This window comes from Oratosquilla oratoria, chromosome 27 (genome assembly GCF_046742065.1).
Source record: "Oratosquilla oratoria isolate Oo_2021 chromosome 27, ASM4674206v1, whole genome shotgun sequence".
NCBI classification, from domain to species: Eukaryota; Metazoa; Arthropoda; class Malacostraca; order Stomatopoda; family Squillidae; genus Oratosquilla; species Oratosquilla oratoria.
In genome coordinates this window covers 47,710,607-47,729,185 of record NC_134803.1, presented here as the reverse complement: position 1 = coordinate 47,729,185, position 18,579 = coordinate 47,710,607, and the positions used below count along the sequence as shown (strand labels likewise).

The 18,579-nt window shown below is 40.0% G+C and overlaps 1 protein-coding gene across 1 annotated transcript; it reads right to left on the bottom strand.

Annotated features, from left to right (window-relative positions):
- Positions 1-23: 23 nt before the first annotated feature.
- On the bottom strand, positions 24-18,282 carry Pop5 (POP5 ribonuclease P/MRP subunit). The gene is made up of 4 exons (XM_076210564.1): positions 18,164-18,282; positions 8,640-8,779; positions 5,445-5,614; positions 24-5,216 (listed from the first exon to the last, which is right to left on the bottom strand). Exons 2-4 carry the CDS (start codon positions 8,650-8,652, stop codon positions 5,100-5,102), a joined length of 300 nt encoding a protein of 99 aa, XP_076066679.1. The 5' UTR covers positions 8,653-8,779; positions 18,164-18,282; the 3' UTR covers positions 24-5,099.
- Positions 18,283-18,579: the final 297 nt, after the last annotated feature.

Sequence of the window (18,579 nt, the reverse complement as noted above, 5' to 3'; positions counted from 1 at the left end):
GTGAACCAGTTGTTGCTTGTGGATGACACAACACTTGTGGCTGAGTCAGAGGATAGATTGAATCCATTAGTGGCAGAGCTCTTACATGCCTAAGTGCCGCCCCCCTAAATGTGCTGCCCCAGAGCATATGCCCCTCACCCGCCATGGTGGAGATGAGTAAAGTTTCTCTGCGACAGACAGCGTGAATCTGTCTGTTAAGATGACATTGGGGATTTTCATGTTGTCGTTTTTTTGTGGGGAGAAGGGTAAGTGGGTTGTTTGTAATTTTTCATAATTATTTTTCGTCGACAGGCTGAAGAAATGGGGCTTCCTTTGTGTCATTTTGCAAGAAGAAAGCGGGGGTGAAGGGGACCTGCTCAAGGTTGTCCGTGACCTCAAGAACGGAAAGGCCAGCTACGGGGAGTTTTGCCATTGTATGTTGTAGTCCGTAGAGGGTGCCAGTGATTTGGCACTATTCCAGCACAATAGCTTAAGTGCCGTCCCCCTAAATGGGCAGTGGTAGTTTGAAAGGATGTGAGAAAGGAAATTTACAGAGAGCGATGGGGGCAGGTTGGATGTAATTTTGAGAAGAATGAGGCTAGAGGTAGTGGAGAGTTTTAAGTATATATGACATATGGTAGATATTACAAGGATGGATAGAGTGAAAAATGTGGAGGTAAGGCAGAGATCAAGGGTACAGAGTTGGCAGATAGTGTAGCTCAAAGAGTCGTGAGGTGGTGCTTTGGTCATTTGGAAAGAATGAGCAAGGACAGACTAGAAAAAACACATGTGTGGAAAATATAAGTGGCTGGGGTGAACTTGAGAGGGAGACCAAGAAATGAGATGGACATAGTATAAGGGAGCACTGGACATGAGAGAAATGTCAGTAAAGTAAAAAAAAAAAGGTAGTACAAAAGATACGAGAGAATAGAAAGTGGTTCAAATGGATGAAGAAATAACAGCCCATAGGGGCATTTTTCTTGACTGCTCCATAAATTTTTCCAAGTTCATTAAAGGTTGGGAGGGCCCTAATGTGGTGTTATGTTTTTTGTATTGCCTCTGACCTGAGCAGTATGGCAAAGGACAGGAATGACTTAGTCACAAAGAACTAAGATGGGGGGGGGGGCAATAAACAAGTGTAAGGAGGGTGTATGCTCTGAGTAAACCATCCCCTCATAAGGAGTAAAAAGTCCTTTGGTATGTATTTCACCTTAAATTATTGATTCATGTTAAGTTAATCTAACAACAGAAGAAAACCTATTTGGGAAGGCAAATGTTTCAAGGTTTAAACATCTTTCATATGAAGAAAACTTGAAACAGTATTTCTTAACAGATCAGATACACTGTTGCTGTTATAGTCAGTAGTTTACTGGTGCTTCTATCATTGTGGGCAATATTCCACCTGTCATGTGTTATCTTACATTTTATGTACTGGTTTTAGTTAGCCAAGGATGTTTTGTTTGGTTAGGAATCCTGTTCTTTTTTTTTTCCTGGAAACTGTGAAGGGATGATCAAAGTATTGGTGTTCTATCACCCAAAATTTGATGTTGTAGGACTGTTTGCAGGGGTAGATCTTCCTCCCCTCCCACCTCATCCACTTGAAAAATACAGAGCAGACAAGAAATCTCTTTGGGCTGCACCACCACCATCTAAAACCACTCTCCATTAAAATCCACCTTTTGCCCTCTCCTTTCCTCCCTCAATAGACAATGCTCTTACATCCAATGCACCCCCTTTCACCCCATCTACCTCATTCTGGGCCCCCCACCTCAAGCTCCCTTCATCCACTTCTGCTTTCCATACTCCCTTTGACTGCATATCTTCACTCATTCCCCCTACATGCCTAGACCATAGTAGCACTCTTTGATTAACTCTAATCTATTTCTCCTCTTTGCATTTATCCCCAGATAATTATACCTCTCATATCCAAACTAACTGGGCCACAGGATGTTCAGATTTGGGGCGTATTTGGGTTTGCGAGATAAAAATCTCACCCACCAACCCAGTCTCCACTCTGCCACTTCAGTACTAAATTTCCATTTCTTCTGAAATAAAAGTGGTATACAATACATATAAATCATGTAATAATGAATGATAACAATAAAACACATGAGGAATCAAACTAATAAGTATTTTATTTGACAAAAAGAATATATACAGGGGTGGGAAGCACCACATGTCACCAAATGGAAGAAGGTGAGGAGTCAATACTAGGAGGTGTAGAAGTGTGGTAAACATATGAACTGACTGAAGTGGATATATTTTTCTAACTAATCAGTGGTGGTGGGTCCTGTTTGGATTCACGGGATCTAATTATGACCCATTTGGATAATGGCAATTTAGATATGGAAGGGATTACTGGTCTTACCTTTTATGATACATTTGATGCCTTCACATATTTGTTTCCTCTATTCTATAATTCACCTCCACCTTCATTCCTCGCTATACATGACCTGAACTATATAAAGTTCTCCACCTTCTCCAGCCTCAAGCCCCTTAAACTCACCTCCAACCCAGTCACCCTTGTATATGTCACCTTACTTTGACCATTTACTTTTAACTTCCTCCACTCACATTCCCTCCCAAACTCAACCACTAATTGCTTTAGTCCATCATCTAATTCAACTACACGAGCACACCCAAAAATAATTGTCCCACTTCCCACTCCTGCCTGTTATTAGCTCCTAAACCCTACCAAACACCCATGCTGTCCACCCTCACCACTGACTTCATATATACACTACACTACATGAACATTGTGACACCACACATTCACCTCAAACCACTCTCTCTATACCTCAACCTCATACAAACCTTAAGACCACTCTAAATCAGACCCACCATCCCATGCATCTACAATACATCACACATTGCCCCTCTGTCAGCCCTGTTATATCTATCTACAGGACCAGGGCTGTTCCCTTATAAAGGAGGTAGCCATTCAAGGGACATACCCACTTTCATCCACTACCCTTATTACCCCCTCATCTTAGCTCTCCATGGATGAAGGACCATTCCTGTCTCCTGCCCATCACCCATCATCAGCAAGACAGTACATCAACATTAGGGCCACTTCACTTACATGGTGACCCTCCCTACTCATTTCCTCATGTGGAACATAGAAAACATGGAGAGAAATCCCTTCTGGCTGTGCCAAAATATCATCTGTATATGACCATTTTCCAGTCACCCTTATCCTCTACCTTCTCCCCTCCTCACCAGACATTCCCCCCTCTTGCTCAGATCCCATTTCACCCCATCCATTTTATTTCATCATTGATTGTCTCCTCAAGTGTGCTCCATCTATCTCTACTTTCCATATTCTTTGCTCCATCTATCTCTACTTTCCACATTCTTTGCTCACCTCCCACTTCTCTCCAGTATCTCTAACCATCTCCAGTCCATACCCATTACTCTCACATTTACCTTCCATACCACCCCATTCAAGTACACATTGAACAGCCATGGTGACATAGGACAGCCCTGATGCAGCCCCACCTTTACCTCAAACCACTTGTTCTTTCCATTGCCAACCCTAATGCAAGCTCTACTGATATGGTTTAACATCACAAACTCCCCTATTGGGAGGCTAGGACAGTGCCCTTTACAGAGGATTTTGTAGTGTGGAATTTAATGAACCATGCTCTTGGTCCAACTTCGTAGGTGGTAGGGCTCGAACTGCCATCCCCTTGACCTTTGCCGCAAGTAATGATGCCCTAACCCACTCAGCCAGTGAGCCAGTTGATCTTTACTTTCTAGATGTTGTCACCAAGTTTCACCTCAAGATCCTATTATCCTCTTCTTGATAGGGAAATCAAGTGAGGAGTTGTAGGGTCTCAAAATCATATTACTGACAGGTACAAGTTATCTGGAGATGTTGCACCTTTACTCCCACAGATCAGATAACCGACTTTGTTTAACAATGAGGTTAGGTTCCAGAACTTCAACTGAAACATTGATAAGTGAAACAAAAAAACTCATAAACTTGGGGTTATAATATATAGGGTACTGGAAAAGATGTTTAGAAAAGAATTCACCTAAACATCATGGTATTATTACAAAAATAATGATGCAATTGCGAACTTGAATTCTACTCAGATGCAAAATACAGGTCTGATCAATTCCATTCAATATCATGAACTATCCTTCTAAGGAGGCTAGGATGGTACCTCCTCAAAGATGACTTTTTGAAGCTGGGAAATTAATGTGGTATGCCCTTACTACATACTCAGTTATAAACAGGCAGGATTCAAATTGCCTCCACTCCCAACTTTTGCCACAAGTAGCAATGCTCTAACCTGCTCAGACACCAAACATTCAAGTTGCACCTTTTCTACTAGTCTGACCACTGTCTGCTTATTTTATTATCGATGCCACTTATCCTATCATTCTTGATGCTGCCTGCCTATCTTACTCATCTCCATAGCAACCCTTCACTAATCAGTTATATCATCCCTTTGTCTCTTCTTTCACTGCCTGCCTATCATATTCACTTCCATGGCAACCCCTCAGTATTCAGTTATACTATTCCTTTGTGGGTATTTACTCTAATTTGAGAACCACACTTATTGACCATTGATAGGCTACTAAATCCTCAGAAGGATAAGGGTATGTAATGAAAAAATTATGAAATCAGTTAAACAATGATTAGTATACTACTACTTTTATTCATACCTACTAAGGAATTGTGACTAATACAAATGTAATTTCTCATATCAAGATACTTATGTATATTACCATAAACAATGTCCTTTCACCTCCCATATTGGATAATCATGTAATCAGTTTTATATTAAATTAAAAAAATATATATGAATAATCTAAATTATAAACTTGTTCCTATCAAACAAACACACACATATCAAAGGTCTTCTCTCCCTAACACAGGGGAAAGCCTTACATTCACTGATTCACATACAATTCCTCAGTATAATCAGGAAACAGTTACTCATTCTTACTTTTCTGACATCACTCTTTATACTGTATATGGAGGACATAATATTTGACATACATAGGTAATTGGCCCATATTAATTATTTCTGAGCAACAGAACTTCAATACCCCACTATAGTTACTTCTGGGCACAAACATCAACAATATAACACAAATCTTAATTTAGCTTATTGCACTTGACTTTCAAATATTCTTGATTGCTGCACTCTTCTTTCAAATTCTTCTTTGGTATCAGATTGCTTCATAGACTTGTGAACACTACTCAACATATTCTTATGATTAGCCTGCAAGAAAAAAGTGATTTACTCTGTAAGCTGAATCAAGGTATACATACATACATATACCAAGGGCTTTTTCACCCCTTACATGGGAGGTAGCCAAAGTTAAAATGTATACTTCCACTCCCACCCAATCCACCCCCATTCACCACCCCTCCCTCCCTCTCAAGTTCACTCTATACACTTAATAGATAATCTATCAAAGATTTATACCACTAATACTTGAAGTCATACCTTAACAAATGTGAAACTTAGTTTCATGGTTGCTGTCACCAGCAGTGTCTTCAATGATGCAGGGTAGGAACCAATCTGTGTTATGATGGGCAATGCTGAACACACCAAGAGGTGAGAACCTTTATTGGCACTCAGAATGGCAATTCTTGTTGAGGAATTGAAGTACTTGACTGTAAAATTGACCAAATATTCTTTAATATACCACACCCATAAAGAACTCCATCTGCTAGTAATGAGATAATTAAATATTCATGTTCATATGCTGTTTTCCTCATTCTAATAATGCACAATTAACCATAAAAAAGTTGACATGAATATGAATAACAAAATGAATGAATAAATGAATGACAGATCCATATGTTATAAATAAGGAGTGTTATATACTGGGAGGCATACATATAAATCGAGAGAAAAGAGGAACAAAGTTATCTTATTAACTTCCAAAGTTTTACTTTTACCTTCGACTTCATCACTTCACATTTCATCAAGCCTGAATAAGAGCAGGAAAGGGGAAAGATAAAGTTAAAGCTCAAACCAAACAATACAAAACTATAATAAAATTCTATTAGAGCATTAATGACATGATGACTTACAATAAAATATTACTCCAAAGAGAAATGTTGGAATCACACAAAAGAATATAACTTAAAACTTTGTCAAAACTACTACTATCAACATCATTAAGGTTACAGGACAGCACAAGGCTTAACATAGAGATAAATAACGTAAGGAGGATAAATGAAAGAGAAAACATTGTACCCTTGCTCACAAGTGCTGGCCACTATTGTACCACCCCTAAAAGTTATATTCCTTATTAATTATCTATACTTTTTAAGTTTGAGGCAACTAAAGAATCATAATTTCATTTAACAAATGAACAAACTTTCTTAGATGTGTATAAAAAAGTACAATGAAGATATTATCAAGTTACATGCATACATACATATACCAAAGGCTTTTTCCCCCTTACAGGGGAGGTAGCCAAAAGTCAAAGGCATAAATCCACTCCCACCCATTTCATCCCCACATACTCCACTCCCATTCACCACCCCTCCCTCACTCTTTTTCTTGGCTCCTCATGGATGAAGGTCATCCCTGCATTTCACCCACTGCCCTGGGTCAGAAGCAATTCAGCATGACACAGCACATGCACAGCAATGCCACTTCATTTAATTGGTGACCCTCCCCCTCTCCTTCCCTTCATGCAGAAAAAGAGAAGATGGGAAGATATCCTTTCAGGCTGCATCAAAATATCATTGACACATACTCCCTCACCCCCCCATCTTCCACCCACTCCCTTCCATGCATCACGGCATCATTACAAAGGAGGAGCATGCTGACAGGAGACCTTTTGATCTATAACTAGATTGGGTGCAAAAAATTATAATACTGATAAAAAATAATAATAATAATAATAATAAATCAAATAAATAGGTAAAGTTAGATAATAAACAAACTGGTAAATAGTAAATAATAATAAATGGACAGGTAAATAATAATCAAATAAATAATAATCAGACAAATAATACCAAATAAACAAATAATAGGAAGTTTATTCCATTCATTAACCACATGGTTGACAAAGCTGTTTCTACCCACTTCCAAATTAAATATATTTCCTGACAGTTTGAGTCCATTACTTCTTGTCTGATTCTCATTTAGTGTGAAAACTTTGTCACTGCCAGGCCCATAAGCACATTAACCTTGAAGAAACCTTCCACTCCACATGTTTACCTATCTCTTCACTTACTAGTATTGCCACCCCTTCTCTCCCTCATCCTCTCTTCACTCCTGACACCATCCCAACTACATTCCCAAACTCAAACTTGCCCCTCCCTTTCAACTTAAATTCACTTTATGCCTACATATCCATCTTTCTTCTCACAAACATACTGCCTATCTGTTCCCTTTTACTCTCATCAGTACCACATCAATGCACATTACAAGACCCAAACCTTTGGGTTCTGGTTGGAGCACTCCTCCCAGACTCATGCTTTTCTTTAAGGAATGTCCCCTACTGGGGCTATCGAGAGTAGGATACCTAATCCTATCCCTGTTCCTTTATTATTGCCATTTATGACTCAAGTGGGAACACTGTGGCAGTATTCTTTCTCCCCTACAAGAGGGCTGGGCAAAAAAGGAATTGTATATTCAGAGATATGGTACAAGACAGTATTAAGAGTGGAAGACAGCATAATGAAGGGACAGTCGCAGTATAATAAAGTAGCATTATTCCTCTATGAACAGAGAATTCCTCTATCACTGACAAAATGATGTGTGGCTCTGGTCTATATGGGTATCAACTGCATGCTAATGAGCAGATTTTAACCTCACAATAACATGCAGTCAATACCTCAGACATGGTATTTATAAAGTTAAATACCAAAAAATACCAATTCAACATCATCCACACTAAATATTTATTTTCTTTCTACTCTGACTGGCATAAAATTATTTAATTTATCTCCATGCCACAGCCTCAAATATGAAAAGTCATGCATACATTCTCTATGTTGGGAAGCTCCAAGATATGGAGCATCCAGTATATTTTTTTTTAATAATACCAGAATATTAAAAAGTGCTTTTGAAAATTATCTTAAAATTGGAGATTCCCAAGTTTTAGGGATGCCTAATAAAAATAACTACCTGCACTCTCTCAATTCACCCCTTCAGCACATGGCAGTACTTTTCTTTTGGAACTGAAGATTGTAAATTTATGAGAAAAAAAGAAAAAAAAAAATCCAGAAAATACTACAAGCTACAAAGTTAGGAAGACTTTCGATGAGGTTATTTCATTTAATGTGAATAAATGATAGTTAACCTGTTCTTAGGAATGGGAACATCAATGAAAATAATTAAATAACTGTTATTCTAAGAAAGAATCACAGAAAGAATTGACATTCAATTTTAAGAAAGGATCACAGAAAGAATTAACATGCAATTCTAAGAAAGGATCATAGAAAGAATTGACATGCAATGTTATATACAGTACTACCTCTCATTAAGGGACTATAAGGGGGGTAACGGTGTCTGTTAATGTGAATAATCCATTGATTTGGAGTGGTATTTGGGTGGCATAGTGATTGCACACACTAAACAACAGCACCAAAAACACCACAAACACAGCTAATTAATGTCCGTTAATGAGAGGTAGTACTGTAGTACTACAAAATTTTCCTTTTCCCATAAACTCACCTCTAAGACCCATAAGTGTTGCTGCTAAACCAAATTCTCCATGTAACCTTTGGATTGCTGCCTTTATTGCATCTAATAAAATATGGTTCTTGGCGTAGAAATTAGAATTATCACTTGGTTGAATCTCTATGACAAAATACCTAAGTAAAATGGAGAGAACAGATTAGTTAGAAATCTATCATAAATATAACAGCACAAAGTTCTGAAAAAGTGCTCAATAATACATCATGTAAATGGCTATTCTATACTTAAAGGCAGAGTAGCAACTGACACACCAATAATTATACACCTAAGATTGATAAAAAAAAATTATCACCTTTTACATTCCTTGCTAACTCACAAAAAGTTTTAGTATTTCTCTGGAAAGAAAAGAATGAAAAAATAAAAATAAATAAGTAAATAAATAAAATAACAAAAACAATAACACACACACATCGGTCAAGGTGGCAGCGAAGTCTGGACTCCGATGAAATCTTCAAATTACGAGGATCACAACGACAAGGAAGTACCTGTGTTGTTTTAATAGGGAAGGGGAAAGCTCGTGGTGTAGTGGGAAGGTGAAGAAAAGGGAGAAGGGGAGGGATTACTGAGGAAAATGGAAGGAAATGAGGAAGGGGACGAACGGGCCCCGGATCTTATGAGAAGCGTAAACAAATGGGGGGCAGAATACACAGACAAACAACAAAGAAGCAGAGGTGTCAAGAGCAGAAATATATAGAAGCAGCTCAATGGAAAGAGAAGATAACGGCTTTTATGGATTTAATGAGGGAGGAGGTGACAACCTCCCCCAACTAGTAAATCTAGAGCACATACATATACCAAGGCTTTTTCCCCCTTACAAGGGAGGTAGCCAAAAAGGGAAAGGCATAAAATCATTTCCACCCATTCCATCCCTGAATACACTCCACACCCCTCCACCCTCCCTCTTATCTGAGCACCTCCTGGATGACGGGTCATCCCTGCACCTTGTTCACTGCCCTGGGTCAGAAGCAGTGTCGCAAGACACAGCACATCCACACCAAGGCCGCTTCATTAAATCGGCGACCCCCCCTCTCCGTCCCCCCATTGCATAAAAGGAGAGGACGGGGAGAAATCCCTTCGGGCTGCGTCAAGTAGTAAATCTAGAGGAGAAACTAAAAAAAATTAACGAAGAATGAGAGGTTAGGTTTGACCAATTAACTCTAGTTGCTGAGAAAGTTGATAAACTGGAAGAACTAAGGAAAGATAATCAAAATCTAACTAAAGAAATAGAAGAATAAATAAAACTGTTAAGAGAAATAAAGGAAGAGAATGAAGAATTAAAGAGGAGTAATAAAGAAAATAAAGAGTCCATAACAAAAGAGGTAAGTGGTTGGAAAAAAGTACAAGAGAACAACAAAATGGAATTTAGAGGTATAATGGAACAGCAGATGAAAGAACAAACTACGGACACAGTTATTAAAGAGATAAGGGAGAAGGAGAATATAGTAAGAGACTATCGTCGGGCCATCTCTTCTTTACATACCGTCTGAGTTCTTGGGCCATATCTTCCCCTTCCTCATTTCCTTCCATTTTCCTCAGTAATCCCTCCCCTTTCCTTTTTCTTCACCTTCCCACTACACCATGAGCTTTCCACTTCCCTATTAATACAACACAGGTACTTGTCGTTGTGATCCTTGAAATTTGAAGTTATCACCGGAGTCCAGACTTCGCTGTCATTCCGACCGATATGTGTGTATAAATAGGGAAGGGGAAGGCTTGTGGTGAAGTGGGCAGGTGAAGAAAAAGGAGAAGGGGAGGGATTATTGAGTAAAATGGAAGAAAATAATGAAGGAGACGAACAGGCTCCCCCGGACGTCAGAAGGAATGTAAACAAAAAGTCTGCAGACAATGCAGGTGAAGTCGAAAATATCAGTAAAGGCATTAAAATTAGAAATATAGTTAAGAATAACACAATAGAAAGTGGAGATAATTATTTCTATGGATTTAATGAGGAAAGGGATGACAACCTCCCCTGATTAGCAAGTCTAGAGGAAAAACTAGAGAAAATGAACGAACAGTGGGAGTTTAGGTTCAGCCAACTTACACAGATTACATAAAGAGTTGGTAAATTGAAAGAACTAAAGACGACCCAAAACCTAAATAAATAGATGAATTAAAAAGACATTTAAAAAGTAAAGGACGAGAATGAGGAATTAAAGAATAATAATAAAGAGAATAAAGAGTCCATAGCAAAAGAAGTACAGGGTTGGAGAAAAGTCCAAGAGAACAACAAAATTGAATTTAGAGATATAGTAAAACAACAAATAACAGAACAAACTAGGGACATAGTTATTAAAGTGATGAGAGAGGAGAATATAGTAAGAGACTTAGCAAATAAAAAGAAATGTATAATTATACTAGGGATGCAAGAGAAACATAATCCAAATAGGACTACAAGAGTAAAAGAGAAGGAAAAAGTAAACAAGATATTAGAAGTAGTTCACAAGGATGAACAAGAAACAGGGAAAGAAATTGAAGAAATATATAGATGAATCACAATGGCAAAAGCCGACAAGACTGTGAGAATAAACACCTTGTGAGATCGAAACCTTTATTAGTACTATGTTTCGCTTGTTACAGCTTTTTCAAGTACAGACATGACACACACTCTGAGCACATATAAGCCAACAGGGAAGGAACTGGGAGAGGTTATCAGGGAGGGGTGGGTGGTAGGTGGAGGGGGAGGAGGGGGACGGGTGGGACTTGGTGGAGACAAAGGAGGACATTTCGGACAGTTTGTTGAAGTGGACTAAGGGGGACATTTCATACAGTTATTTAATTCGGGTAACAGATGGATTATAGGAGGGGCGATGTTAAACATGCCTCTGTTCTGCTCAATGGTTTTGAAGCTTTGAATGGCGGCCGCTTCGAGGCATTTTCTCCTCATCCTATCTGGTTCACTAAATAGAAGTTCTGCGTTATCCCAATCCATCAGGTGGTCGTTGGTGTTCCGGTGGATAACACAGGCGTTGGTGGACGTTCCTGTTCGCAACAAAAAGCTGGCCAGCCTGGATGTGACCTCGTTATTCACCCGTGTCCCGACCCTTAAAGCGATTGACCTCCTTAGGGCTAAAATCACTAGTTCCCACACTGACCTCCCTATTCCCCCCAATGACTTTGTGGATTTAGTACAGCTTTGTGTCCAATTTAATTACTTCAAATTCCAGGACCAGTATTTTCACCAAAGTTTTGGCATGGCCATGGGCTCTCCTTTGAGCGCTGTCCTTGCCAACCTGTTCATGGAATTTTTAGAAGCAGGGCCTTTCTCAGATATCGTTCCTGGCAACGTAGTATGGCTTCGCTATGTGGATGACATACTATTAATTTCCCCCAGACGGTTTGACATCCCCAAACTCCAAGCGGCTCTGAACGAGGTTGAGTCATCCATCCAGTTCACCTTGGAGGAAGAAATTAACGATTCCCTTCCATTTTTGGATACCCTTATTATCAAACATGATAATTTTTTAAAATTTACAGTCTACAGGAAACCAACCAATAAGGACGATTTGACTCACTTCCTATCCCACCATGACCTCAGTTTTAAAAAAGGTGTAGTCATAGGTTTCTACCTCAGAGCTCTCAGAATTTGTAGCCCTGAATTCTTAGAGGACGAGTTTAGGTTTCATAAATTAAAATATCCAGAGTGCATCATCCACCAGTGTAAGAAAAAGGCACTCAAAATAATGGAAGGGCGGGAACCAACAAAAGATCCAGCTAGGAGGCTTATCCTTCCAGCCAGCAGCGTCAACATTCAGGTAGTGGGCCAGAGCAGAACTATCAAAGAGCTTTCAAGAAGGAATGACAGCCAGGACGAGATGTGGGGAAAAAACGCTGGTGTCTACTGCATACCCTGTGCTGGATGTGATAAAGTATACATCGGCGAGACTTCCCGTGACCTGAAGACCCGGATCCGGGAGCATCGCTACGATTCCCGGAACAACATCACCACCAACGCCTGTGTTATCCACCGGAACACCAACGACCACCTGATGGATTGGGATAACGCAGAACTTCTATTTAGTGAACCAGATAGGATGAGGAGAAAATGCCTCGAAGCGGCCGCCATTCAAAGCTTCAAAACCATTGAGCAGAACAGAGGCATGTTTAACATCGCCCCTCCTATAATCCATCTGTTACCCGAATTAAATAACTGTATGAAATGTCCCCCTTAGTCCACTTCAACAAACTGTCCGAAATGTCCTCCTTTGTCTCCACCAAGTCCCACCCGTCCCCCTCCTCCCCCTCCACCTACCACCCACCCCTCCCTGATAACCTCTCCCAGTTCCTTCCCTGTTGGCTTATATGTGCTCAGAGTGTGTGTCATGTCTGTACTTGAAAAAGCTGTAACAAGCGAAACGTAGTACTAATAAAGGTTTCGATCTCACAAGGTGTTTATTCTCACAGTCTTGTCGGCTTTTGCCATTGTGATTCATCTTGTCACGACACCGAGATCAACATGGAACCTTTATCCGGACGTTACGCACGCGCTCTGAGAAAAGCTTATAGCCTTCGGAATAGACGGGATTTCCTACGCAGCTGTATCGAAGAAATGGTCACCCCGAGATCCACGCCGAAGCAGCTTCTCCAGTTTGACCATCCTTTCCCTCCCCCCGCTCATACCTACCTCACAGAGTGCTGTAACCTCCTTTCCTCCCAGTCCAGCCAGGCTTTTGAGAAAGCCAGGAAATTAGGTTCCCAGCTCCGTGGTATCATGTCCAACTCTCACGCTGAGGCCATTAGAGACGACGTAGCGAGTTGCAACTTCCAACAGAAGGAGAGGCTCGCGCGTCAACTGTCCAGTCTATGTGCCAACAGCCGTTGGAAGAGCATGGGTAGACCAGATATCATCACCAACATCTCCAGCAGGCCGCTGTCCGACTTCGAAACTGAAGTGCTCAGCTTGGGACTTAAATTCGCCACCGGCATCCCGAAACCTAACCAGAACATCGACCTCGTCACGAAGAACTACAGGTACAAAGACAGCGAATTCCAGCAGGGCTACATACAAGGACTACTAACCTCGGCACTTTGCGACCCTCCCAATCCTACTTTACCCAAGAGATACTTTCGAGCGTTGGAGGCACTCGCCAAGGACCCCGCCGTCAGGATCACCACCGCGGACAAAGGTGGAGGAGTGGTGGTGATGGACGCATCGTCCTACCTACATAAGATGACTGACCTCCTAAGCGATGAAAATACTTACACCAAAGTCACCCAGGCGAAAGTGGACGTCGAGACAAGTAACTTCCTTAAGGCAGCCAGGAGGATTCTTAGGAAATCAGGAACTGGTAAGTGTTTACTTCACCTCCTGCCAAACCTCCCACGTCCAGCCACCCTGTATGGGCTCCCAAAAACCCACAAGCCCAATATACCCATGAGACCAATTACATCAGGGATCGGGAGTGCGCCACACAAACTGGCAGGTGCGCTGGCCAAACATTTGTCGCGCCTTTTGGGTACCATCAGCGGTGCTCATTTGAAACACTCAGGTGACCTATTGAATAGAATTAAGGACGTTCCTGTTCGCAACAAAAAGCTGGCCAGCCTGGATGTGACCTCGTTATTCACCCGTGTCCCGACCCTTAAAGCGATTGACCTCCTTAGGGCTAAAATCACTAGTTCCCACACTGACCTCCCTATTCCCCCCAATGACTTTGTGGATTTAGTACAGCTTTGTGTCCAATTTAATTACTTCAAATTCCAGGACCAGTATTTTCACCAAAGTTTTGGCATGGCCATGGGCTCTCCTTTGAGCGCTGTCCTTGCCAACCTGTTCATGGAATTTTTAGAAGCAGGGCCTTTCTCAGATATCGTTCCTGGCAACGTAGTATGGCTTCGCTATGTGGATGACATACTATTAATTTCCCCCAGACGGTTTGACATCCCCAAACTCCAAGCGGCTCTGAACGAGGTTGAGTCATCCATCCAGTTCACCTTGGAGGAAGAAATTAACGATTCCCTTCCATTTTTGGATACCCTTATTATCAAACATGATAATTTTTTTAAAATTTACAGTCTACAGGAAACCAACCAATAAGGACGATTTGACTCACTTCCTATCCCACCATGACCTCAGTATTAAAAAAGGTGTAGTCATAGGTTTCTACCTCAGAGCTCTCAGAATTTGTAGCCCTGAATTCTTAGAGGACGAGTTTAGGCACATAAAGGAGGTTTTTCATAAATTAAAATATCCAGAGTGCATCATCCACCAGTGTAAGAAAAAGGCACTCAAAATAATGGAAGGGCGGGAACCAACAAAAGATCCAGCTAGGAGGCTTATCCTTCCAGCCAGCAGCGTCACCGCCACCCTCACCCGGACACTTGGGCGTTGCAACATTCAAGTAGTAAAAAACGCTGGTGTCTACCGCATATGGATGTGATAAAGTATACATCGGCGAGACTTCCCGTGACCTGAAGACCCGGATCCGGGAGCATCGCTACGATTCCCGGAACAACATCACCACCAACGCCTGTGTTATCCACCGGAACACCAACGACCACCTGATGGATTGGGATAACGCAGAACTTCTATTTAGTGAACCAGATAGGATGAGGAGAAAATGCCTCGAAGCGGCCGCCATTCAAAGCTTCAAAACCATTGAGCAGAACAGAGGCATGTTTAACATCGCCCCTCCTATAATCCATCTGTTACCCGAATTAAATAACTGTATGAAATGTCCCCCTTAGTCCACTTCAACAAACTGTCCGAAATGTCCTCCTTTGTCTCCACCAAAAATATATAGACTAGGGATATACAATACAGATAAGACCAGACCAATTAATGTTAAATTCAGGTCACAAACGACAGCAGAGAATATATTAGCAAAAAGTGATCTATATAAATAGGTAAGGATAAAAAGAAAGATGAATAAAGATGAAATAGAGGATGAGAAAACAAAAAGACTAGAAGCTAAGGGAAAAAATGAGAAAACAGAGTCAAAGAGAAATTCTACTGGAGAGCAGTGGATGTGAAAGTGAGGAAATAGTTCATAGCAGAGGAAAACAGAAGGGAAACAGAAAATACAATGGAAGTAGCAGAAAATTAAAAGTGTCTTACACAAATATAGATGGCTTAATAATAGGCTTGAATGAAATGAATGATTACCTGAAGGAAAAAGAACCGGACATAATGGGAATTGTAGAGACATAATTGAAAGGTCCACTACCACCCAACAGTGTAGGACATGGTGCATATAATTATTGGGTTAGAAACAGAGGTAAAACAAGGGGGTGGAGTTATGTTCCTGACTAAGAAGGATATTAATGTGAGGAATGTCACATATGGAAAGAATAGAGTAGAGACGATTATGATGGAAGTGGAGGACAGGGATGGGGAGAGCAGGAAGTTTGTGGTAAATTATGTGCCTCCCAAAACGGCTTCATGGGAAGAGAGAAAACATAACAATATGTTAGAAGACACAAGGACAACACTAAATACGATAATGGAAGATGGAGGAAGAATTGTTAAAGCAAAAGATGTCATAGAAAAATGTAAAGATCAACCAAAACTATTTTAAAGATTTGTAAACAACAAACTGAAAAACAGACAAGAATTAGAGAAACTACGACAAGGAGGAGTTGAATACACAGAGGAAATAGAAATGGCAGGAATTATGAACAAGCATTTTAAATCGGTGTATACAAAGGAGAACATACAACTTGGAGATGTCGAGTGGGAGAAAGTCCCCCCTATGAAAGCGATAGAAGAAGGAAAGAAATAACGAATCACTTGAGTAATCTTGATTTCAGAAAATTGCATGGACCAGATGAAATGGCAAACTGGATTTTGAGAGAATGCAGGAATGAACAGACAAAATACAAAGTCTAATAAGCAGTTCATTGAAAGAAGGAAAAGAGCAAATATAGTACCAATATATACGGGGGAAACAAGGAAGACCCTACTAACTATAGACCGGTCTCTCTTACAAGTACAATAGCTAAAATTTGTGAAAGAATTATCAAAAGTAGATGGGTACGTACTAAATCCAAGGCAATTTGAATTTAGACAAGAACGATCATGCATCACAAACTTTATGCGTTTCTATTCAAGGCTAATAGATGTAATACAAGAAAGAGATGGATGGGCTGATTGTGCATTTCTAGACCTGAAAAAAGCTTTTGATAAGGTGCAACATAAGAAATTGCTAATGAAATTAGAAACTGCCAGAGGAATACAGGGCAAACTGCTGAAGTGGATGGAAGACTTCTTGAATGAAAGAAAAATGAGTGGTGATAACACACTCTAATTGGGATGAAATGATTAGTGGAGTTCCACAAGGAACAGTTCTGGCCATAATGATGTTTCCTATATATATATTAATGATATGGATAAAGGAATTGAAAGTTATATGAGCTTCTTTGCAGACGATGCAAAATTGTTGAAAAAAGTGAACACTGTAGAAGATTGTGAGTCACTGCAGAGTGATCTCAATAAAGTATGGGAATGGAGTAGGAAGTGGGTGATAGAATTCAATATTAAGAAGTGTAGTATAATGGAATTTGGAAGAAAAGAAAAAAAAAGAATAGTGGGATCATATAAATTGGGAGAGGAATAAATCAAAAAAGTAGAAAATGAGAAGGACCTGGAGTTAATATTATGAATAATGTCCCCTGAGAAACATATAAACAAAATTTTAGGAGAAACTTATAATCTAATAAGAACAAAGTGGCATTTACATACCTGGACGAAGAAATGATGAAGAAAATACTAATCACTTTCATAAGACCAAGATTGGAGTATGCAGTGATGACGTGGTCACCAAGTACAAAAAAATTATTAACAAAACTTGAAAGAATACAAAGAGCAATTACGAAATTAGCACCAACACTCTCAGAACTATCATATGAGGAGTGACTGGCAAAACTTGAGCTACAGACATTAGAGCAAAGAAGAGAGAGAGGAGACTTGATAACTATTTACAGAATCATGAAAGGCACTATTGATAGAGGATCAAATAAAATGGGATAGTAGAGATACAAGAGGACACGGAAAGAAAATCAAGAAAGACAGTTATAGAAGAGACCTGAAAAAGAACAGCTTTCCTCACAAGGTAACAGATGTTTGGAACAAGTTAGTTGAAAATGTGGTGTGTGCAAAAATGATACACGAATTTAAAAAGTCTAGATAAAATGAGATATGAAGACGGGACACCATGGGCATAGCTCCCCTTCCCATAAAATATAACTAGGTAAATACAGGATGATGATAGACTATTACAAAGAGATCTAGACACTTTTGGCATGGAGCTATGAATGAGAAATGAAGTTCAATACTAACAATTGCAAAGTACTGAAAATGGGCAATAGTGGCAAAAGGCCATCCTTAAACTATTCCTTGGGAAGTGAATCCATTACAAAAACGGATGAGGAGAAAGATTATGGAGTGTTAATAAAACACAACCAGTCACTTGACAGACATATCAGCAGGATTGTGGGAGACATACAGACTATGGCAGATCAAAGTGGCATTTCACTATTTGGATGAAGAGATAAAAAAATCTCACTGAAACCCTGATCCATTCAAGATTGGAATATGAGTCAGCGCCCGCAAATCATGCCGCCCTCTGGAGGTTCCCGCAATGAAGTCATGGCCACATGTGACATGATCACATCCATTCCTCAAGTCACACCCACATGGGACCCCAGATCCTTAAATACTCCCACATTTTCGAGCACTTCACCATTTAAATCTATGTTCAACCTACCTCCATAAAAATTCTTTGTATATTTCATAAATATTTTCACATGCTTAACTATTCCACTGACCATTGTCAGCTCTTCCCAGCTCCACGTGTTTTTTATGCCTTTGTCTTCCATAATTACATGGTTACGGTAATGATAACTGGTACCTACAACCTTCCTATTGGTGTTATTATCAACTTATCTAATTATAGACACATATATAATACTTACCTTTTTT